Consider the following 24671-nt stretch of genomic DNA (forward strand, 5'->3'; position numbering starts at 1 on the left):
TCACTACAGGTTTTCACCAGAGCCCGCCGCAAAGCGGGATGGTCTTGCTGCGGCGGTAGTGACCAGGTCGTATCCACTAGCAACGGCTCACCTCTCTGGCTGCTGAAGATGCTGAAGATAGGCGCGGTACAATGGAGTAGGCAGAAGCAAGGTCGGACGTAGCAGAAGGTCGGGGGCAGGCGGCAAGGATCGTAGTCAGGGGCAACGGCAGGAGGTCAGGAACACGGACTAGGAACAGACAAGGAATGCTTTCACTAGGCACAAGTGCAACAAGATCCGGCAAGGGAGTGCAGGGGAAGTGAGGTAATATAGGGAAGTGCACAGGTGATTACCAATTAAGCTAATTGGGAAGATTGGGCCAGGCACCATCATTGGTGCACTGGCCCTTTAAATCGCAGAGACCCGGCGCGCGCGCGCCCTAGGGAGCGGGGCCGCGCGCGCCGGGACAGGACCGAGGGAGAGCGAGTCAGGTACGGGGACCGGGGTGCGCATCGCGAGCGGGCGCTACCCGCATCGCGAATCGCACCCCGGCTGAAGGCGGGACCGCAGCGCACCCGGTCAGTGGATCTGACCGGGGCGCTGCAACAACGAAGATGAGGCGAGCGCTCCGGGGAGGAACGGGGACCCGGAGCGCTCGGCGTAACAGTATGCTTCCCATAAGACCCAATCTACTCTATGTCCTTCATTGGGCTCCTTCATCCATTTGTCATTGCTGTTTGCTGTATCTTTAACCTTGTGGATGTACTTGAAGGTGGCGAATGGCGATCGTTCTCCAATACACATGAGACACAGGGTCTGATGCTTCTACGGATCTGCCATTGGAGTTTAATTCCCCTTGAAGGTATATGCTGGAAGCCACTTTGATTGACTGGGGTCCACCATTACCCTCATCACTACCATCAGTATTTCTCTTTGGCTCCTTTTGTCTTTAAGAGATTTTCCATGATAATCTCATAGTTTACTATCTGCATCCCTGTGTTATAAAGCAACTACAAACCCAGCGTACTTACCTTACCCACTCCCCCGGCTCTGCACCTGTCGTATCTTCCGATCCTGGGGCCTGTGCTGTTCTTCCTCCTTCCGATGACGTCCCATTTAGGCAAGCACAGAGCATCATGGGGTAGCGGGATGTCACTGGAAAAAGCAAAAACAGCACAGGATTGGGAACTAGTAGATATGACAGATGTGCTGCAGAGGGAGTAGGTGAGGTAAGTATGCAGGTGTTTTAATGCGCAAGAAGGCAGATAGTGAACTACAGTGATCCCTCAACTTACAATGGCCTCAACATACAATAGTTTCAACATACAATGGTCTTTTCTGGACCATCGTAAGTTGAAACCAGACTCAATATACAATCCTACGGACAGTCCAGATCTGTGAAACGTGTCAATGGCTGGAAGATCTGACCAATCAGAATGGGCATTCACTGGTAAAACCCCTGTATTACTGAAGCGTATGCACTGACTGGTGTCTGGAAGCGCCCCCTACAGTACAGGGAGGTACTACATGTTTTGTACACTTTACCTGTACCAGGGTTATCTGCTCCTTTGGACACCAGGTGAGGGCGACTCCATGTTACAGTACTGCGTGTACTGTACAGGACTCTGAAGAAGCTCCTGTCCTCTACATAGACCAGTGTTTCCCAAGCAGGGTGCCCCTAGCTGTTGCAAAACTACAACTCCCAGCATGCCCGGACAGCCTTTGGCTGTCCGGGCATGCTGGGAGTTGTAGTTATGCAACAGCTGGAGGCTCCATGCTTGGGAAACACTGACATAGACAGTTATGCAACAGCTCCCAGCAGATCTTTCTTACTTTTATATGTAAGGATTTGCTTTATCTATATTAGTTATCTACCTATTTTTCTTTAATCCTCACGTCTTCCTATTTTTGGATGACATTTTGGTGCCTTTAGAACCAATTACCAGGTTTCCATAGAGTTCTGGTTTCAACATACAATGGTTTCAACATACAATGGTCGTCCTGGAACCAATTAATATTGTAACTTGAGGGACCACTGTACTAGGTAATCATGGAAAACTCCTTTTAATTTATATCTTCTTTAAAGTAACCTTTCCTCACTTTCAGGCTACCTGAAGTACAAGTCATTGGATTGGTCCCCAGTGGTTTTTCCTTCTCCTTAATAGATCTCTCCCTAAACATAAACAGGGAGAGATCAATCGGACAAGTCTGGTAGGGCATGGAAAAGCCGCCAGGGACCATCCCAATCGATGACCCTTGGTGATGATAGGTTCCCTATAAAGCAGACTTGTTAAGGGCTAAAAATAAGCTGATTTGCTGGCCATATTGAGTTTAGCACCTAATAAACTTACAATTTTTTTTAATATGCTCGAGCCCGCGTCATACCGGCCGGCCCCACCTGATTCTTGTAGCTGAGGGTTGGCGTTAATAGCCAACATATTTTTTATATGGAATTTGGGAAAAGGGGGGTGATTTAAACTTTTAGGAAGGGGTTAATGTGTGTGTGTTTTTAAACTTTTTTTTTACACTTTTAGTCCCCTTAGGGGACTTTTAGCCGTTGCCGGCTATTAACCCTTTAGACAGCAGCGTCTAAAGGTACTTTTAACTGCTCCCTGGTGGTCCAGTGGGGTCCATTGCGGGGGGGGGCGATCCACTTCTGAGGTAGCTGGAGGGCTTACCTCTCCTCCTGTGTCGGCCCGACAGGACCAGGCTTTATAAATCGAGCGCAGAGCACACAGATCAATGTGGTTCTATGGAACCACATTGATCTGTATGAGGAATCAAATGATTTCTCCTAAAAGTCCCCTAACAGTGTAAAAAAAAAAAAAGTTTAAAAACACACAAACATTAACCCCTTCCTTATGAAAAGTTTAAATCACCCCCTTTTCCCAAATTTCATATAATAAATATATAAACATAATACAAATAAACATATGTGGTATGGTCGCGTGCATAAATGTCCAAACTATAAAAATATAAAGTTAATTAAACTGCACAGTCAATGGCGTACACTTAAAAAAATTCCAAATGTCCAAAATTACGTATTTTTGGTCTCTTTGTATACCCTAAAATAATGTATAAAAAGTGATCAAAACAGTCCGATCAAAACAATCATGGTACCGATAAAAACTTCAGATCACAGCGCAAAAATGAGCCCTCAGGCCACTCTGTATATGGAAAAATAAAAAAGTTATAGGGGTCAGAAGATGACAATTTTCGACATACTAATTTTGGTGCATGTAGTTATCATTTTTTTAAAGTAGTAAAATAAAGAAAACCTATATAAATTGGGTATCATTGTAACCGTATGGACCTACAGAATAAAGATTTGGTGCCATTTTACAGAAAAGTGCAATGGGTAGAATCGGAAGCATCCAAAAATTTCAAAATTTCATTTTTTTTACAATTTTGCCCCACAAATATTTTTTTTCTGGGTTTGCCGTATATTTTGTGGTAAAATGATTGATGTCATTGCAAAGTACACTTGGTGGCGCATTAAAAATAAGCCCTCATATGAGTCTGTAGGTGCAAAATTGAAAGCGTTATGATTTTTAGAAGGTGATAAGGAAAACATTTATGTGCAAAAAACGGAAAAACCTGTGGTCCTTAAGGGGTTAAGCTTCTGTTATATATTTAGAAAGAAGGTGATATTTCGGCACTGGAGCTGAATATGGCAAAAAAAAAAAAACTAAACAAAAAAAATTGTATGTCATTTAACCAAATGCTAGGCCTAATAAGGCCATGGACTTATTTTTAGAGTGGTCAATTTGACCCTTTATAGTCTAAAACAGTGGTCTCCAAACTGTAGACCTCTAAATGTTGCAAAACGACACCTCCCAGCATGCTTGGACAGCCGTTGGCTGTCCAAGCATGCTGGGAGGTGTCATTTTGCAACATCTAGAGGTCCAACGTTTGGAGACCACTGTTCTAAGAGGTGATTTGGGGTCCTCTAAGCCCTTTTATAACCATAAATGGTGAATGTTGGAGAAACTCTATTCTTCTCCGACTAAAATGCATTTTATAAAGAATTTCCCCTTGCAGGGAGATTAAGGGTTACATATTCGGTTCCTCTTCACAAACAGTATGCTGTGTTAAATATTTCTATTTTTTATGTCTCGCTGAACACAAATATTGATTTCTGTTTATCCCTCTGTTTATCCATAGAATCAGTTGCTAAGCAACAGCCGGGAACCTGACAAATATCTGTCTTTTCCGGCATCCTGATACCCCTCCGTACTGTAAGCAGGTGTATAGTCCTGAGGGGGGGACACGCCGGAGAGCAGTAAATGTGTTCACAGATCAGTGAGATTTCCACGGGGTTATTTATCAAAGTCTCCAGCCTGTAAATCCCCGGCCATTGTGGATGCAAATAACACAGCGCCATTCATCAGGCCAGATCCCATTACCCTGGGCCCACTGCTGTACAGTCAATATGATTTGTTTCTCACTAAGCTCCATTATCATTAGATTTGTACTAGTCTTGGAGTTTTTTTATTTGTTTTTTTTTTTAATCTATAGCCCCTGGCAAAGAATTCTGGAATCCCCACATTTAGAGTATGGTGGCGCATACACAAATCCCAGACATGACACGAAACAAGGTTTACTCGCTGAACGTTCCGGCTTCATGAAATGTCCCTCAAATGCATTAAATAAAATGATTTTAATGAAAGGTGTATGTTTTTCCATATAAAGTAGAGGGAAAAAATATGGAATCATTGACAAATAAATCCCAGTTAAAGGAGTAGTGCAGTGAAACATAACTTATCCCCTATCCAAAGGATAGGGGATAAGTTATATATCGCAGGGGGTCCGACTGCTGGGACCCCCTGCGATCTCCTGAACGGGGCCACGACAGTCTGCTGGAAGGGGGGGGTGCCGACCGCCTTACAGAGCGGCGGCCGACACCCCCTCCATGTATCTCATAGAGATACATGGAGGGGGCGTGTCGGCCGCAGCTTCCTGCGGGGGTCGAAAAGGCTGCTTTTGGCAAACTCCATTCAGGAGAGAAAAGGCTGCTTTTGGCAAACTCCATTCAGGAGATCAGGGGGGGGGGGGGGTCCCAGCGGTCGGACCCCCTGCGAACTATAACTTATCCCCTATCCTTTGGATACGGAATAAGTTATTTTATCACTGCACTACTCCTTTAAAGGAAAACTGTCACTAGTTTCACTTCACCCTCACTAACAAGGGGTACTGGCTGGTAGTGCCGGTGACACGGATTAAAGTGATGCCTACCATGACCCAATCCGTTGATGTGTTACTGCACTACTCTTCTTATTTTAAATATGCTAATTAGCAGCTTGGGTGTGGACGGGGTTACGATCTCTCCCACAGGTGTGCTGACGTCAGAGCTGTTCATTCGGCGCTTGGCCCGGCTCATCAATATTCATTTAATCTCTATGCCTCCCAGCTCTAGGTCAGTGCCTACTGCACATGTGGCGCTTCCTGGGTCCACCCGGAAGCGGCCGTGGCCTTCTGGGACCTATGTAAGCAACACACATGGCCACGGCTGTGAAGCTTTGTCGCAGCCTCTTAATACGTATGATTTTTTGGAGTTACAACCTATTGGTTTACGTACAAGGCGGACTGATCCTGTGCTGGCTCCTTACCGAAATGTAGAATTGTTGCCGTCTTGTATCCACGGTTGACTAGTTAACCTATGTAGATGAGACAAAAGAAAACCAGTTCATTTTGTAAATTCTACAACAGTAATCTCCCGTATATGACATTAACACCAGAAGATTAGAATATCTATATAATGACAGTAATTTTCCTACAAGTATTTGTCCTTGGAAATTTCATGCTATTAGTAGCGGCGGTGCAAGAAACTGAAACGTTGTCCGGTGAAAGTGAACAAAAGATAAGCCATCAATTTTACAAGAGCGGCTAACTCTTCTAATTCTTTCAGATTATGAATAATTTGAATTAATACTGATCCCGATCCTTTCCAATATAATTCCCAGTAATAAAACTGGCTAAATATGTCTCCGCTGAAAGAGCATTGCCATAGAGAGCCATCCTGAATACCCGGTCTAATGCCGAATAATGAACAGCATACATAATTTCACTATATAAATGCCTAAATCCTCAAATAAGAATAATTAGCCTAATTCAGTCAAAACCAATCATCGGCGGACAGTAGTATACCGAGCAGCTAATATCTATCGTAATTCTCCAGCACAACCGGAACGTGAAGGTTACCTGTCTATAAAGTCACTTGAAATAGATTTCAGCATAATCTGTTTAATCTATCTTTTACTTATTCCTGCCGTGTCTCATTACTGCCCCAGCAGCGGGTGGAGACCAAAAGCTTAGAAATACACGGGACGTCGTCCCAGATCCGAGGCTTGCTGTGCAGAAAAACTTTATTGTGATGAAACGGTTAAGTGAATATTTTTTTTCTACTTCCGAGGCTGGAGCCAAATGGGCACTTTACTTTATGGAAAGTTTTGATGGTGCAGCTGTTCCTATTCCATCATCCTTTATAGGCCACTTTTACACAGCAGTATTTTGTATTGGTATAGGTAATCCAAAACTAGAGGAAGTGGGTCCAAAATACAGTAGACGTACACATCTTTCCATTCTCCTTTTTCTCTGTATCGGTTCAACTCCTGGGTTTGACTTACAAATACTAATGTACAATCCAGTTCATAGTCAACCAAGGTGAATGTAGCCTTAGACTGACTGCTTTGTGCATTGAGGCTCTGTGACACGCCCCCGGCTCACACAGCAGACTGATTGACATTGCCCAAAGCCCTGCTTGCCCGTCCACACTACCTGTATTTTTTTTTCCCTGCCTGGACACACAGGCAATAGCTGCAGGGACAAGACAGTGTTCTAGACAGTGAAGACACCTCTAGTGGTAAGAACTATGGAGCATTTTTTCGCATTTTTTTTTTAACTAATGTATATTACAAATAAACATATAATGTTTTTATCTACATTATATAAAGTTTTTGCAAATGACAAATGTACATTTATTATACAATTAAACAAATTTACAATATTGCCTAATAGGGCAACTAAATACCCATAATTTATTAATCAGTAAAACTTAAATGTAACTAAAACTTTTAAAACCCAGCAGGAATTCAGTGATATGTGTATTACAAGATTCTGAAACATTCTATGAATTTACATCTGCATCCCTGAACTAATACAGCTACTCCAAACTACTATATATATATATATATATATATATATATATATATATATGGAAACAGCACAGCACGTATGAAAAAAAAAGAAATATATATATATATATATATATATATATATATATATATGTAGCTAAAAGGGACAAGTATTTTCCTCAGGGAGAGGTTCATAAAGGCCTTTAGCACTCCGCGGGCTTTCTGGGTAAGAAGTGACTTTGTATCCAGAGCCAGAGTTGATCAGAGGCCACGCTACCTTATATGGTGGTGTGATGAGAAACTTTGCATACTGTATGCTTGTCTGCTGCAGAACGCATTATAACTATAGTGACCGAACACACTATTTATTAAAACCAACAGCAATGCCCAACATGTTTCCCCGCTAGTCATGCAATATCATCAGGGGCAAATGGGGCAATTACATTGGACATTGCAGGGAGTTGTAATTTTGCAACAGCTGGGGAGCCATAGATTTGAGATCACTAGTATAGAAAATGCTGTATTACTAAATCTATATGCAAAGAAAAGTTACTGCAGGAACCCCACTGTGCCCGAAACACATATGACAGCTCCCTAAGATTTACCTAAGCTGTCGGTGGTGAAAAAGAATATACAGAAAGTTCTGATTCCCTCCTGCACTGTATGCTTAATATAAACCATGAATCTATTTCCAGCTGCATAATATTCATTGACAGGTGTCAGGAAAATGTTGCTTCCAGCCTATTTTCTTGATTGGAATTTAACATAAAATCCTGAATTGCAGACAGGTTGCCTTTCTTCATCATCCGGATCCTGTGACCCATGATGAGATGCTACATTTTTCTCCTTAAAAAAAAAAAAAAAATCCCACTTTAATAGGAATACTTTTCTGATTCGTTAAATTAAATCTCCAAAGCCCAGTAGCATTTTTGGTGCTTATATGTAAATGTCAGTGGGGATTTGAGATTAAAAGCTGTATTTTTCTACAAGTCAATGAAGATCTCCAAAGGATAAAGAACTTTTCAAATAGAAATTCCTCTAGCATTGCAGAGAGAGAGAGAGAGAGAGACAGTAACTCAGCGCTCTATTCACTTGTCGAGAAATGTGTCTACCAGCCCGGCTATCACTTTACGGAAAATGTTTTAATTAACCCTTCTGCCTCCAGAGATGTGAATAACCTCGCGAATAAAAGACCCTTTTCGAGTTTCATTAAAATCTCCCCCAGGTTGACAGTTCCTTCGGAGCAGCCATAGATCTTTCGGTTTCGTGTATTACTTAACGCTATGGAGGCTGTGGGGGTGGCTTGGAGCTCATCTTTACTTTCACATCATTTAAAGTTCCAGAGTAATTACAAGGATTTTAGGCAGATGGATGAAGCGGCATTACTCCGCGATCCAGACTGCAAGGGATTTCAGAGCTAAATGTTTGCTTAAAATATTTAAAGGGGCATTGGCCTTAGAAAAACATTTGTCTAGCTGCGATGATCGAAAAAGAATATAAAGTTGCCCAGTGAGGTATATGATAGAAACTGGGGGCTTTCCCCAGAGGCATAAACTTGAAATTTCCAGACTTTAGGGAAAAATCCGTATGGCATTTCTTTCTAGTGGCTTAACAAGTAGTCATTGGGTTCCATAGTCAACCTTGCAATTTGGACCCAGATCTTGGCAAAAGTCATCACATCTCAGCAGAAGTCAACAAAAGTTCTCAGCTCTCAGGAAAAGTCAGCAGATCTCAGCAAAAGATCAAGGCAGAAGTCGGCAGATTGGTGTAAAAGTTTGGCAAAATTTGTCAGATCTTGGCTTAAGTCGGTAGAAGTTGGCAAAAGTCCGCAAATCTCAGCAGAAGTTGTCAGATCTAGGCAAAAGTCGGGAGATCTCAGTAAAAGTTGGCAAAAGTTGACAAATATCGGCAGAAGTCATAAAAAATTTGTAGATCTCGGCAAAAGTCACCAGAAGTTCTGGCAGATCTCAGCAGAAGTTGGCAGATCTTGGCAAAAGTGGTAAAATCTTGGTAGAATTTGGCAAAAGTTTTCAGATTTCTACAAAAGTCGGCAGATCTGTGAAAAAGTCATCAAAAGTTAGAAGATCTTGGCAAAAGTCGGCAGAAGTTACAGCACATAGATAATGCAGGCAGTGATGTCACAATATAATGATAATAGGGAGGATATTCAAAAACTGTCTGGTTGGCTCCGAGTCTGAAGCATTACGACCATGGGGCTGGAGTATTGTGACTTTACAACTCCGCCCCGTGTGAAGTCACGTCTCGCCCCCTCAATGCAAATCAATGGGATGGGATTGGAGGGGAGGGGCGTGACTTAACTCATGTCTATTTGAATAATAATAAGATATTCATCGCATAGCAGGAACCTCTATGTGGGCTTCATTATAATTTGATTAAAGTTGCAAATTGTGAGTGTCAAAAAACCATAATGACATCCACTGGAACCTAAGCCAAGGATTACTGACCTAGCACTGCAGTGTAGAATCAGAACGAGGTGTAGACCACTACCTCCTGATCAGCTGACAAAGCACCTTTGGTCCCATGTAGAGATGAGCGAACTTACAGTGATTCGATTCGTCACGAACTTCGTGGCTCGGCAGTTGCTGACTTTAGCCTGCATAAATTAGTTCAGCTTTCAGGTGCTCCGGTGGCTGGAGACTCTCCTAGGACTGTATCCACCTTTTCCATCCCACCGGAGCACCTGAAAGCTGAACTAATTTATGCAGGCTAAAGTCATCAACTGCCGAGCCGAGAAGTTCGTGACAAATAGAATCACTGTAAGTTTGCTTATCTCTAGTCACATGATTCGAATTACACCTGATCGGCAGTGTGGAGTATACATCACCACTGAGTGACGTTCAAACTTTCGATTGGATATTCGAGCCGTGTGGGGGAGGAGCGTACAGGTATATCACACGTACAGGTATGTTGTCAGAGTCCTGCTGCCATCAGTGCCGCACGCACAGTGCACTCTGCACTGTTAGACAAATTAGGAGACCAAGCTGTAAAATGGTCCCTGATGAATTGAGCTAATGAAACGCATTGGACCTTTGACCCCTTCATAGATGGAGCCGTCATATTGGAAACGCTGACTTCAGAGGCTGCAGACAATCGCATTGGGACCACAGCACATAGAGATATTTAAGATATTTAAAAACATGATGTGGATGCTCTATTACGGACTTGTCATGATGTTAATGGCTGTACGGAAATGACAGTGGGGACATTGAAGCCCAATATCACATTTATTATATTGCAACTATCTTAATAGAGGAGCCTTTTGTGAGCAACTCTCGCTATATTGTTACTAAGGAGATGCACCTACTTTATGCATTGGACTGGTAACTGAGATCAGTCAATCTTGAGAGTACAACTTAGCAGCTTAAAGGGGTACTCTGGCGCTAAGACATCTCATTGTCCTTTGGATAGGGGATGAGATGCCTGATTGCGGGGGTCCTGCCGCTGGGGACCCCCATGATCTTGCACACAGCACCCGTTACAATCAGTCCCCTGAGCATGTTCGCTCCGGGTCTGATTACTGGCGATCACAGGGCCGGAGCATTGTGATGTCACGGCCCCGCCCCCATGTGACTTCACGCTCCGCCCCCTCAATGCAAGCCTATGGGAGGGGGCGTGACAGCTGTCACGTCCCCTCCCATAGGCTTGCATTGAGGGGGCGGAGCGTGACATCACACAGGGGCGGGCCATGACATCACAATGTGATCATAGGAGGATAAGGGATAAGATGTCTTAGCGCCAGAGTACTCCTGGCGTACGCCATTGACCGTGCGGTTTAATTAATGATATATTTTTATAGTTCGGACATTTACGCACGCGGCGATACCACATATGTTTATTTATTTTTTTTTTTACACTGTTTTATTTTTTTTATGGGAAAAGGGGGGTGATTCAAACTTTTATTAGGGAAGGGGTTAAATGACCTTTATTAACCCTTTTTTTTTTGCAGTGTTATAGGGACCTATAACACTGCACACACTGATCTCTCATCCTGATCACAGGCGTGTATTAACACGCCTGTGATCAGCATTATCGGCGCTTGACTGCTCCTGCCTGGATCTCAGGCACGGAGCAGTCATTCGTCGATCGGACACCGAGGAGGCAGGTAAGGGCCCTCCCGGTGTCCGATCAGCTGTTCGGGACGCCACGATTTCAACGCGGCAGTCCCGAACAGTCCGACTGAGCAGCCGGGTCACTTTCAGTTTCACTTTAGAAGTGGCGGTCAGCTTTGACCGCCGCTTCTAAAGGGTTAATACCGCACATCGCCGCGATCGACGATGTGTGGTATTAGCCGCGGGTCCCGGCCGTTGATGAGCGCCGGGACCGACGCGATATGATGCAGGATCGCGGCGCGATCCCGCTTCATATTGCGGGAGCCGACGCAGGACGTAAATATACGTCCTGCGTCGTTAAGGGGTTAAAGGGGTACTCCGGTGAAAAATTATTATTTTTTTAAATCAACTGATGCCAGAAAGTTAAACAGATTTGTAAATTACTTCTATTAAAAAAATCTTAATCCTTCCTGTACTTATTAGCTGCTGAATACTACAGTGGAAATTATTTTCCGTTTGAAACACAGAGCTGACATCACGAGCACAGTGCTCTCTGCTGACATCTCTGTCCATTTAAGGAACTGTCCATAGTAAAAGGAAATCCCCATAGCAAACATATGCTGTTCGGGACAGGTCCTAAAATGGACAGAGATGTCAGCAGAGAGCACTGTGGTCATGATGTCAGCAGAGAGCTCTGTGTTTCAAAAAGAAAAGAATTTCCTCTGTAGTATTCAGCAGCTAATAAGTACAGGAAGGATTAAGATTTTTTAATAGAAGTCATTTACAAATCTGTTTAACTTTCTGGCACCAGTTGATTTAAAAAAAAAAAAAAAAAAAAAGGTTTTCACCGGAGTACCCCTTTAAGGCTAATCCAATGGATTCTCCCATTGCATGTTGATTGCTTTAAAGGGGTACTCTGGTGCTAAGACATCTTATCCCCTATCCAAAGGATAGGGGATAAGATGCCTGATCGCGGGGGTCCTGCCGCTGGGGACCCCCTTGATCTTTCATGCAGCAGCCCATTACCATCAGCATGTTTCACTCCGGGTCTGAAGACTGCCGATCACGGGGCCGGAGTATTGTGATGTCACGGCTCCGCCCCCTCAATGCAAGCCTATGGGAGGGGGTGTGACAGCTGTCACGCCCCCTCCCCTAGGCTTGCATTGAGGGGGCGGAACATGACATCACACGGGGGTGGAGCTGTGACATCACAGTACTCCGGCCCCGTGATCACCAGTCATCAGAACCGGAGCGAACATACTCAGGGGGCTGATGGTAATGGGGTGCTGCTTAAAAGATCACGGGACCCCCGAGATCAGACATCTTATCCACTATCCTTTGGATAGGGGATAAGATGTCTTAGCGCTGGAGTACCCCTTTAAGGGCTGGATATAATGGGAAGTCTATAATTGTATGGTACTGAATCTGAACTGTTATATGCCACCGTCTGTTATATGGCGCATAATACATTAACCAGCTCCAACTGATGTGGATTCCTCATGAACCAGGAGAAATACCCAGTGTGGACATATGCTCAGCTGTCCTATAAATGTATATGCAAGAAGCGAACTATTATGATATTTCAGCGTGCGGATTAAATGACGGCGACCATAATATTTTCGATTTTAGATACTACCGTTTTGTCGTTTTTTGAGCACATTAAAAGTTACGTTTTAAAGGTTCCCTTACAGTCCTTGTTCTTTGTAGTGAAATTGGGAGACCAAATGAACTCAGTGAACATGTTACCACTGTCTTAGCCTGCATTCACACCACGTTTTTGCAATACAGTTCCCGTATCAGGTTTTTGATGAAAAACGGATTCCTCAAAACCTGACTAAACTGTATCAAAACGTGTGTACAAATTTTAACCCATATACGGTTAAAAAACGTATACGGTTTGAAAAATGGTGTCCTGTTGCATCCGTTTTTTAAAGAAAAAAACGTATACGTTTTTAACTTTTCACTCCATTTTGAATAAAGTTTCACTTGTTTGATTGAAATTCCAAGAAAAAAAAACTGTGCAAAGTCATAAAAACCTGATGGAACCGTACGCGCATACAGTTCTGTACAGTTCCCATTGACTCCCATGTTAAAAAAAAAACCGTATACGGTTTAATAAAGTTTTTCACCCGGACCATAAAACGTGGTAGACTATGGTTTTGGGTACGGGAAAAAAAATGGACAAAACCGTATAGGATGCAAAACGGACTAAACCGGATGATGCGTTTGACATACAGTTTACAATGTTATGTCAATGCATACGGTTTTCTATACAGTTCCATACGGTTTTTAACTTGAAACCGTATACGGGAACTGTATAGCAAAAACATGGTGTTGGTGTGCATGCACCCTTAGTCTGCATCACTATTTAGGTGGTACAGTTAAAGGGGCACTCCGTTGCTCAGTGTTTGGAACAAACTGTTCCGAAAGCTGGAGCCAGTGCAGGGAGCTTGTGATGTCGTCGCCCCGCACCCCTCACGACGTTCCGCCCCCTCAATGTAAGTCTATGGGAGGGGCCGTGACAGCCATCACGCCCCCTCCCATAGACTTGCATTGGGGTGGAGTCTGATGTCATGAGGGGGCGGGGCTAAAACGTCACGAGCTCCTGGCGCAGGCTCCAGCGTTCGGAACAGTTTGTTCCAAACGTTGAGCAGCGGAGTGCCCCTTTAACTGTACCACCTGAAAGGTGATGCAGACTAAGAGTAGACAGTGGTAACATGTTCACTGAGTTCATTAGGTCTCCCAATTTCACTATTTTGGGGGGCATACTATTGACAAGTTGGCTCAAGTTGGCCTAAATGAGGAACTAGGGTAGTGGTCTCCAAACTGTGGACCTCCAAATGTTGCATAATTAAGACAATAGTCAATAGTTAATAGTAGATAAGAATCAATAATTACAATGGATATAACATATGATACGCATGTTAGATAGAGGCTATAATTGCACACGTGTACAAGTCATAAACTAATTATTCCGATGTTAATAAAAAAAATTATAATAATTTTCAGAGATACATAAACAAAGTATGATACCAGTGCATGTGGAATACATCTAGAGATAGGCTTCCTTTGTTAAAATTACAAAAATAACACTTTCCCCAAAACCCAGGAATTAATCGGAGTACTGCAGGTGTGTAAGAATAATTGGTGACGGCTCAGGATGTGATACGTAAACTAGAAACATCCGTTGTCTTCCACATCTGTGAAATGAATGAGAACATCCCGAGAGTTTATACAGAGCAAAGTAGGTTAATATACAGTCAGTAACTGCATCGGGCACTGGTTCTCTTTAAATAAATAGACCTGGTGGATTCAGCCTTTTCAGGGGTCTGGGAAAGTTTTATATTAAGTAAGGTGTCTTGTGCAAGGATAGTGTTAAAACACTGAATATCAAAGTGCAGTTTGTTTTGTTATAAAATGAAGGATTAAAAAAGTTTAAAGGGGTACTCCGGTGGAAAACTTATTATTTTTTTTTTAAATCACCTGGTGTCAGAAAGTTAAACAGATTTATAAATTACTTCTATTTAAAAAATGTAATCCTTCTAGTACTTATTAGCTATTGAATACTACAAAGGAAATTATTTTCTTTTTGGAACACAGAGCTCTCTGCTGACATCATGAGCACATTGCTCTCTGCTGACACCTCTGTCCATTTTAAGAACTGTCCAAAGTAGCAGAAAATCCCCATAGCAAACATATGCTGCTCTGGACAGTTCCTAAAATGGACAGAGATGTCAGCAGAGAGCACTGTGTTCAAAAAAGAAAAGAATTTCCTCTGTAGTATTCAGCAGCTAATAAGTACTGGAAGGATTAAGATTTTTTAATAGAAGTAATTTACAAATCTGTTTAACTTTCTGGCACCAGTTGATTTAAAAAAGAAAAGTTTTCCACCGGAGTACTCCTTTAAGTTTAACTTGTCTCTAGGAAATAAAGCAACATGGTCAGAGACTTACCTCCCACATCACTGCTGGTCTCTGTAAGGCACCACTGGGAGTGTCCTGACATAATGACCGGCTCTGCAGGATTCTTAAAGGGGTTATCCAGAAAAATACTTTTTTTTTTATATATCAACTGGCTCCAGAAAGTTAAACAAATTTTTTTAATTCCTTCTATTAAAAAATCTTAATCCTTTCAGTACTTATGAGCTGCTGAGTTGTTCTTTTCTGTCTAAGTGCTCTCTGATGACACCTGTCTCGGGAATTGTCCAGAGTAGAAGCAAATCCCCATAGCAAACCTCTACTACTCTGTGCAGTTCCCGAGACAGACAGATGTCAGCAGAGAGCACTGCTGTCAGACAGAAAAGAACAACTCAACTTCAGCAGCTGATAATTATTGGAAGGATTGAGATTTTTTTAATAGAAGTAATTTACATATCTGTTCATCTTTCTGGAGCCAGTTGATATAATTTTTTCCCCCTGGAATACCCCTTTAATGTGAGGCAGTGCAGATAATCCATTTAGGAGATGCAAGCACGAGGCCAACCAGCTTCCACAAAGGCGCTCACACCTCCTGAACGGCGTAACATTTAAACAGTTGTCTGCTCGGTACAGATGCCTGTGATCATGGGTTATTCCCTTACCCAACGCTCCTCTTTTAATTGCATGCCATATTGGACCTGACCCTAATGCTCTTGGTTTTGACCCCTGCTTGTATTACATAATCTCTGGTCTCATATGACACTGTGTTGTCCTCCTGGTTCTGACCCTCTTGTTTCTGTTCATCCCTTTCTGTTCACTGATTCTGTCCTTGGCCTGTCTGTGTGTTACTGACCTGGCTTGTCTGACCCTCCCTTTAATGTACAATGCACAAAGTGAGTGTAGGGTCCGTCGCCCAGTTGGGGGCCACCATTCAGGGTGGCTTGTCCAAGTAGGTAGGGTCTAGTGGCTGTGGTGAGTGTAGGGCTACACTTTTCCTTACCTTTCATGACACTCATAAGGCTCTTTCAATGGAAAAATAAAAAAGTTAGTCTTAGTGAATGAGAAGGTTAAAGCTTTATGAAAGCAAATAGCTGGGTAAGGGACAATTGGGCAGTAGAACCTTATATATGTTTTACTATAATATTTTATTTTAATGACTATAATCTGATTTTTTCTCCTACATATGACTTTCTTCTTTTGGCACAAACATGGGCCAATGTAACTTTTCCTAATGAATTCATTAATTTCTCTTCTACCGTCAGGCATAATTACTTATTTTCAGACAACATAGATATATTTAATATATGAAGAGAAAAAAAAAGTCATCAGTACTGTCTAGTTAAATAAATACATGGCCGGGGATGTCAGAGGGAAGCCAGGAAGCTGGCGCCGTAGATATTGTTAAAGTGGCATGAGGGTGTATACAAGCCAAAAACTGACATTACATTCTACTGGGTGAATCTAATGGGGGAAACAGGTTATAAAATATGTATCAGATTATGATGTCCACATTTTATATTAAGGACAATAAGTGGTCCAGATGGTGTTCTTGCAAATGAGTTGGCGCATATTGTAATAAGACCATGAAGGCTATTTCCATACTGAATCAGCGATATCTGTTTAATATATGCAAAAAGCTCCCAATATGAATAAATACACTAAACTACTATATAATATATCTAAACTACTATACAAAATATGTATTCATAGACCTCTATGACATAATGGAGTCCTTATGACCCATTCAGCATTATATGTCAGATTTATTTCTCTCAAAATGTACCTGTTTATAAACAACAACAAAAAACAACTACTTTTGACAGTCACAGACATGTCAAAAATGTTGATGGGTTGGTGGGGGTCTCAGTGTGAGACCTCTACCATATAAAGGTGAGTGTGCTGAAATGGGCACTTTCAGATTCCAAAAACTTTTTCTATGTTGTATATCTTGGCAAAACATTAACCTTTCTAATAAACTTCATAAGAAAAATGTTCTTTCCTTTTTATAGAAATTGTGGCTTATAAAAAAAAAGACCACTAGGGGTCCCCATAGCTTCCAGAACATAATCCTGTCTGGCTGCAGCATCATCTTTGTCCCAGCAGAAGCACAGGCTTGAACAAAGTCCAGGAAGTGAGGGTAGGACTTGCCCTTCACTGTGCTCACTCGTGTCCTATCAGGCTGCAGCATGAAAACAGAGAGGGTGTTTACAAAGCAGCCTGCAGTGATTGGATAAAGAGACCCAGCACAGCAGACTCAGGGAGAAGGATGAGTCATCAGGAAGATGAATAAGGATGCACCCCCTACAGAGAACAGAATGACAAACCAAGTGAGCAACATAAAAAAAGGTATTTGTGTATTTGTAAGAGAAATATATGTACGTGATCAGGATTAGGTAATGAGTAACATAAAACATTTTTGGGGGGATATGACAGGTACTCTTTAAGCTTATCACTTCCCAGATCTCAGTCCTGTGTCCCCATTTTATGTCTTTGGGGTCATCCAGAGTAGCTGGACCGAGTTAGCTGCGAGCCGGGGAGTGAAGCACTTAAGTGCATGCTTCTCTGGACTTGTTCTGCTAATAGGTGGAGGTCTCTGCACTGAGACACCAACCAATCAAGACGTCTCTTTGTGAAATAACTAAAAAAAAATTAGGACAGGTACAGTTTAAATAAAACTTGACGTATATTGTCTAATGGAAGCCATGAGGATTCCCTCAGGTTATGGGGCTCTATACACACATTTACTGTTCATACCGGGAGCGTTCTGCATAAATCAAATGAGTATCGCTGATTCAGTATGGAAATAGCCTTCATGGTCTTGTTACAATATGCGCCAACTCATTGTCAAGAACAGCATCTGGACCACCTATTGTCCCTAATGTAACATGTGGTCATCATAATCTGATACCATACATATATTATAATGTGTTACATCCCCATTAGATACACCCAGTAGAATGTAATGTAAATTTTTGGCTTGAATACACCCTCATGCCAGTTTAACAATATCTACGGCACCAGCTTCCTGGCTTCCCTTTGACATCCCTGGCCATGTATTTATTAAATTAGACAGTACTGATGACTTGTTTTTTTCTGGTGATAAAGGAAGAGCGCAGCAAACTACGATGAGCCATACTATAGTATGTCTATTTTAATGTTTCTATTTTCTGTTTGTATTGTTTTTTATTGTATACAGTATATTATTATGGGGCAGCCATATTGTCTAAACTTCTGGTTTGCTCTATTAACAGCATTTAGAATTTTGCAGGCCCATGAACACATGGGAAAATATTATCTGGAGCTTACTTGTTGTCTTCCATTGGAGAGTTCTCAAGGCGTGCTCTGTGACCTGTGCACTGGTCACTGTGCAGGGAGGGGGAGGAGGGGGAGCTGTAACTATCACGTCTTTAATATATATATATATACATATATATATATATATATATACACACACACACTCACACAGTGGGGCAAAAAAGTATTTAGTCAGCCACCAATTGTGTACGTTCTCCCACTTAAAAGGATGAGAGAGGCCTGTAATTTTCATCATAAGTATACCTCAACTATGAGAGACATAATGAGAAAAAAATCCATAAAATCACATTGTCTATTTTTTTAAGAATTTATTTGCAAATTGTGGTGAAAAATAAGTATTTGGTCAATAACAAAATTTCATCTCAATACTTTGTTATATACCTTTTGTTGGCAATGACAGAGGTCAAATGTTTTCTGTAAGTCTTCACGAGGTTTTCACACACTGTTGCTGGTATTTTGGCCCATTCCTCCATGCAGATCTCCTCTAGAGTAGTGATGTTTTGGGGCTGTCGCTGGGCAACACGGAGTTTCACCTCCCTCCTAAGATTTTCTATGGGGTTGAGATCTGGAGACTGGCTAGGCCTCTCTAGGACCTTGAAATGCTTCTTACAAAGCCACTCCTTCGTTGCCGGGGCAGTGTGTTTGGGATCATTGTCATGCTGAAAGACCCAGCCATGTTTCATCTTCAATGCCCTTGCTGATGGAAGAAGGTTTTCACTCAAAATCTCACGATACATGGCCCCATTCATTCTTTCCTTTACATGGATCAGCCGCCCTGGTCCCTTAGCAGAAAAACAGCCCCAAAGCATGATGTTTCGACCCCCATGCTTCACAGTACGTATGGTGTTCTTTGGATGCAACTCAGCATTCTTTCTCCTCCAAATACGATGAGTTGAGTTCTTACCAAAAAGTTCTACTTTGGTTTCATCTGACCATATGACATTCTCCCAATAGTTAGTATGGTTGATCTTCTGGATCATCTAAATGCTCTCTAGCAAACTTCAGACGAGCTTCTGAAGCCAAGGGGAATGAAAGTGGGGGACCTGCTGCCTACCTAATGTAGGCGAACTGCTGCCTACCTAAGGTGGGGGTCATCTGCTGCCTACCTGATGTGGGGGATTTCTGCTGTATTTCTAATGTGGGGGACTTTTGCAGCCTACCTAATATGGGGGACTATCTACTACGTTCCTGCCTAGCTAATATAGGTACTGACTACCAAGCTAATGGGGGCTACCTACTACCTACATCGCTTAAAGAAAATCTGTCATCAGTGTCACCTGCAATAAACCTGTTGGTACAGGTAGTGCAGGTGACAATGGTGACAACAGTACTTACCTTGTCCCGTTCCATGCTGTGGTTCTCTGGCAATCCTCTTTAGTATCTTCAGCTCCAGGCCTGACTTGGAGCATGGACGGAGCTTAGTGACATCACCGCTGCTGTTTGCTAACAGTGAGACCTAACTCTCTCTGGGGGGCCTTACCAACTTATGGCACCTACGTGTTGTGCAGAACTACCTAAAGGACCCTGTTTACCTACAGAAGCGACCTAACTACGTATTGTGGAAAACCTACCAGCTCTTCCCAAACACACCAAGGGAGGCATTATTACGGTTTGGGGCATTATAGGTGCTGAAAAGGTGCCGAGCCTATAATGTTTGTCTGGCGTGTTCTGCAGAGCGGAGTTGTGGTTGGAAGAAATCATCATGACGGTCTGGATCAGATGGAGAAGGAGCGTGAACGACGTCACCTGATGTAACTGTATGTAATCACTTATATGGTCTGTAGTGGTAATGATGGTGGTTGTTGTCAGTCTGTCACCTGTGTATCGGAGGTCCTCCTATATTTGGGTGACAGAAAGAGATTATTGCTGTTAAAGAGGTATCAACAGTCTACATCTGCGGGAAGGTGTGGTTAGGGGTGTGGTTTGTCATAAAGCATGCGCTCCAGTTGCCTCTCTATTGCCAAGTATTTCCTCTTTTAGCAAATATGCAAGAAATGAGAAAAATCGGCAAAGCAAAAAACAGAACTGCGCCTTGTTCCGTCTGTTTGTGGTTTTTCAGAAGTTACGCTCCTTGGACATTTTCCAGAGCAATAAGTAAAGGCAGTTTTAGAAGTAAAATTTTATTTATTTATATATTTTGAATTTAACCCAAATGTCCTATCTCTAATGTACAAGCTGTAAAATAGCCTTTGAGGAATAGCGTTTGATTCCTGTTTACCATGTAGAAAATGATTCAGAACTTTTCACAAACGCTCGCACAATGTTTTATTACAAGCACATTCCCGAGTCAGAGGCCACAATGTCCCTATGGTCAGAAGGAGAGGACGAAATATTGGGTAAACTTTCTAGTTTCTGTAAATTCTGCAACAAACTTAATAGGATTTCACAGAAATGTATCTGTATGTTTATTTATGTACCACATTCATACACTGGAGGCACAGGACGTCCAGGATCTCAGGCTCCACCGAATAGTTATTACATTATCTTTGTATAATAAATTAAAGGGGTACTCGGTTGCCAAAAATATTTTGTTTTAAAATCAACTGGTGCCAGATTTGTAAATTACTTCTATTTATAAATTGTAATCCTTCCAGTACTTATCAGCTGCTCTTGAAGAAGTTGTGTTGTTCTTTCCAGTGTGACCATAGTGCTCTCTACTGAGATGTATTCAAAATAAATTGTTGCCTTTAGGAGGCGCTCTTCTCCCAGAGCCACCTATAGGCCCAAATGTGCAAACCAGGACTCAAATGAGGAAAACAATTATTTCAACTTTAATCATTTGAGATTTGGGCACAAACCACTACATAATGGTATATATATATATATATATATATATATATATATATATATATTTATAAACTATGACAGCGTCTTCCACTGTATAAGACAGGACACCGGTCATTCACAGGGATATACCTTACCTTCCAATAATTTTCACCTTAGACATACAGCATAGTGAATTTTGTTCCTTTAATCTTTCAGATGTTTTACATGTTTTTATATTGACAATCTTGTATTTTAGGTTTTGTTTCCCTACAGAATTAGACATTGCTCATTGTAGGATTGCTCACTCGTCACAGCTTATTAAATATTCCATCACTGCAGAGGCAGCGAAATACTAACTGTATGCAAGAGTGATGGGGAACTCTGGGGCTTTAATCTGCATTGTACTGTGTGCTTCACCTTCATAGAGATCTTTGGTGGAAAACCTGGGCCTATCTATCTATCTATCTCATATCTATCTATCTCTTATATCTATCTATCTATCTATCTCATATCTATCTATCTATCTCTCATATCTATCTATCTATCTCTCATATCTATCTATCTATCTATCTATCTATCTCATATCTATCTATCTCATATCTATCTATCTATCTGTCTTATAATCTATTTATCTATCTCATATCTATCTATTTCATATCTATCTATCTATCTCATATCTATCTATCTATCCATCTCATATCTATCTCTTATCAATCTTTTTATCTATCTGTCTCATATCTATCTATCTAAAAAAAAAAAAGCTCTCCGCAGCACTCCAGTATTCAAAAAAGGTGAATTTATTCCATAAGAAAAGTGTCTTACAAAAGCAACGTTTCAACCGGCTCTACCTGGTCTTTCTCTAGCTGTGCTGGTTGAAAAGTCGCTTTTGTAAGACACTTTTCTTATGGAATAAATTCACCTTTAAAAAAAAAAAAAAAAAAAAAAAAAAAAAGGAGCCCCTATTTTATCCATCTATCTCATATCTATCTCATATGTATCTCATATCTATCTATCTCATATCTATCTCATATCTATCTATCTATCTATCTATCAATCACCCCTCATATCTCATGAACAGAAGGGCATATCAAGGAACTGGCCACAAGTCCCCTTTAAAGTACTTACCTGTAAAATTGAAAATGTAATATGACCTGCCAGGAGCATGTTCTAAAGCAGGAGGAGCCAAGCCGATTCATATATAGTATTGTGGGAAAGGGTTCAATATATATTTAAACCAGTTTTTCCCAACCAGGGTGCCCCAGCTGTTGAAAAACTACACTTCCATCATGCTCAGGCAGCCAATGTCTGTCCAGGCATGCTGGGAATTTTAGTTTTCCAACAACTGGAAGCACCCTGGTTAAGAAACACTGATTAATGCAATAAAACCCATCATACATCTGGGCTTAGGAGTCTAGTGGGCGGTCCTTATCCATAACTGACAGTTGTCTGCGTGTTGATGCTCATACAAGGATCATTGTTAATCACTGATTAGGCAGAACGTCCCACTGGACTCCTAAGGAAAGATTAGGAAGGATTTCAAGTGTCGCTGTCATTTGCAAAAACTTTTGAAATGTCGCAAAAATGGGTCTGAGCATTCAGATCCCCCACCAATCACTACAACAAGTGGGGAAGATTTCTTTGGCTCGCTGCCTTTCCCAACTCGCAGCAGGAGATTGGCTCCATTGTCTATAGCAGTGTTTCCAAACAAGGTTGCCGCCGCTGTGGCAAAACAGCCTTTGGCTTTCCGGGCATGCTGGGAGTTGTAGTATTGCAACAGCTGGAGGCACTCTGGTTTGGAAAACACTGGTCTGTAGACTTACAATGAAGCCTATTTCCTGCCGCGAGATGGGAAAGGCAGCGAACCACTGCACAATCTGGAGATCGAACACCCAGACACCGAAAGAAAAAATCTTCATGTCTCTGAGACAAGTCAAAAGTTTTTCCACAAATGACAGGGACACTTAAAATGAATAAATGGCAAGTTCTCCGAAATCTTTTCCTACAAAACTATATATCAATCTGCCCCGCTCCTCCTGCTCCAGAATACAATGCCATCAGATCAAGACTGCATCTTCAGAATGACAAGTTCCCTTGAACAGAAGAGGATGACTCAAGGACATTCATATCTAATATTAGGTGGGCACTGTCATTTTATATTTTTTTGCTTTTCCAATGACATTTTACGCCCTACCTTTTTACGATTAATCCAAGCAAGGGTTAACTTGTCATCTTCTGTTCCCGCCAGCTCCAGAGGAGAGGGTGCGGGCCATTTGTTTAATAATGGATTCAAAGAAATTCATAATTTATTACGTATTTTAATAAAAGGGGACATATTAATATTAATGTTCCAATCTGCAGCTCTGAATTGATGAGGTTTGTCTCTTTCTTCTAGTGAACCTGGTCTCTGAAGCTGAGCAGAGGGTCGTGTTTATCACTGCTCGAGTACACCCGGGGGAAACACCATCTTCCTTTGTATGTCAGGGTGAGTGACTGTCACTTTCTTACTCCTTTCCAGTAATAATGACAGGAGGCTTCCAGGGCAAGACACTTAAAGGGGTACTCCGGTGGAAAACAATTTTTTTCTGATCAACTGGTGCCAGAAAGTTATACAAATTTGTAATGTACTAAAAATCTTAATCCTTCAAATACTTTATCAGCTGCTGTATGCTCCAGAAGAAGTTGTGTAGTTCTTTCCAGTCTGACCACAGTGCTCTCTGCTGCCACTTCTGCTTCTGTCAGAAACTGTCCAGAGCAGGAGAGGTTTGCTATGGGGATTTGCTCCTGCTCTGGACAGTTCCTGACATGGACAGAGGTGTCAGCAGAGAACACTGTGGTCAGACTGGAAAGAAGTACACATGTTTCTCTGTAGTACAGCAGCTGATAAGTATTGGAAGGATTAAGATTTTTAAATAGGATTAATTTACAAATCTGTTCAACTTTTTGGCACCAGTTGATTTAAAAAGAAAAAAAAATTCACTGGAATACCCCTTTAAGACTCTTAATTGGAGTCACGCCCCCTTCCATAGACATCAAATGAGGGCGGAGTCAAGATGTCACGATACTCCAGTCCCATAGTCCTGACCTGGCAGACTCCAAGGCTGCAGCGCTGCATGCAGCTCCCAGAGGTCAGTGCTGCATGCGCGGGACCCCCTTGATCAGACATCTTATACCCTACCCCTTTAATTCCTTGTGGAATGTGTTTTCTGGGTGGACATTCCGCACATACTAATGTTCCGGCGGGCACTAGAACCGCATGTAAATGTGCCACCTCATAGACGGCAATGCATTTCTGAAGGGAATCCACAGAAGTCTATTCTTTCTGTCGATGCCGGAATCGGAAACATCTGTTGTGGAAATTCCGTTGTGTGCGCTGTGCAGCAGAATCCCATCAAAATTAATTTGACTCTGGGCAACTCTGGACTCCCCACAGAATTCCGCTCAGACATTCCGCCGTGTGAGTTAAGCCACTGACAGGGTGTGATCTCCTCCAC

The 24671-nt window shown here is 42.0% G+C and overlaps 1 protein-coding gene across 2 annotated transcripts in view; it reads left to right on the forward strand.

The window, feature by feature from the left end:
- The window catches only part of LOC130283237 (cytosolic carboxypeptidase 6-like), a 1802518-nt gene that overhangs the window by 1412702 nt on the left and 365145 nt on the right, over positions 1-24671 (forward strand). For both annotated transcript variants that reach the window (XM_056532458.1, XM_056532459.1), the window contains exon 7: positions 23573-23662. In XM_056532458.1, coding sequence (XP_056388433.1) covers positions 23573-23662 — 90 coding nt within the window. The remainder of the gene's footprint in view (positions 1-23572; positions 23663-24671) is intronic.

Source organism: Hyla sarda, chromosome 7, assembly GCF_029499605.1.
Source record: "Hyla sarda isolate aHylSar1 chromosome 7, aHylSar1.hap1, whole genome shotgun sequence".
Taxonomy (NCBI): domain Eukaryota; kingdom Metazoa; phylum Chordata; class Amphibia; order Anura; family Hylidae; genus Hyla; species Hyla sarda.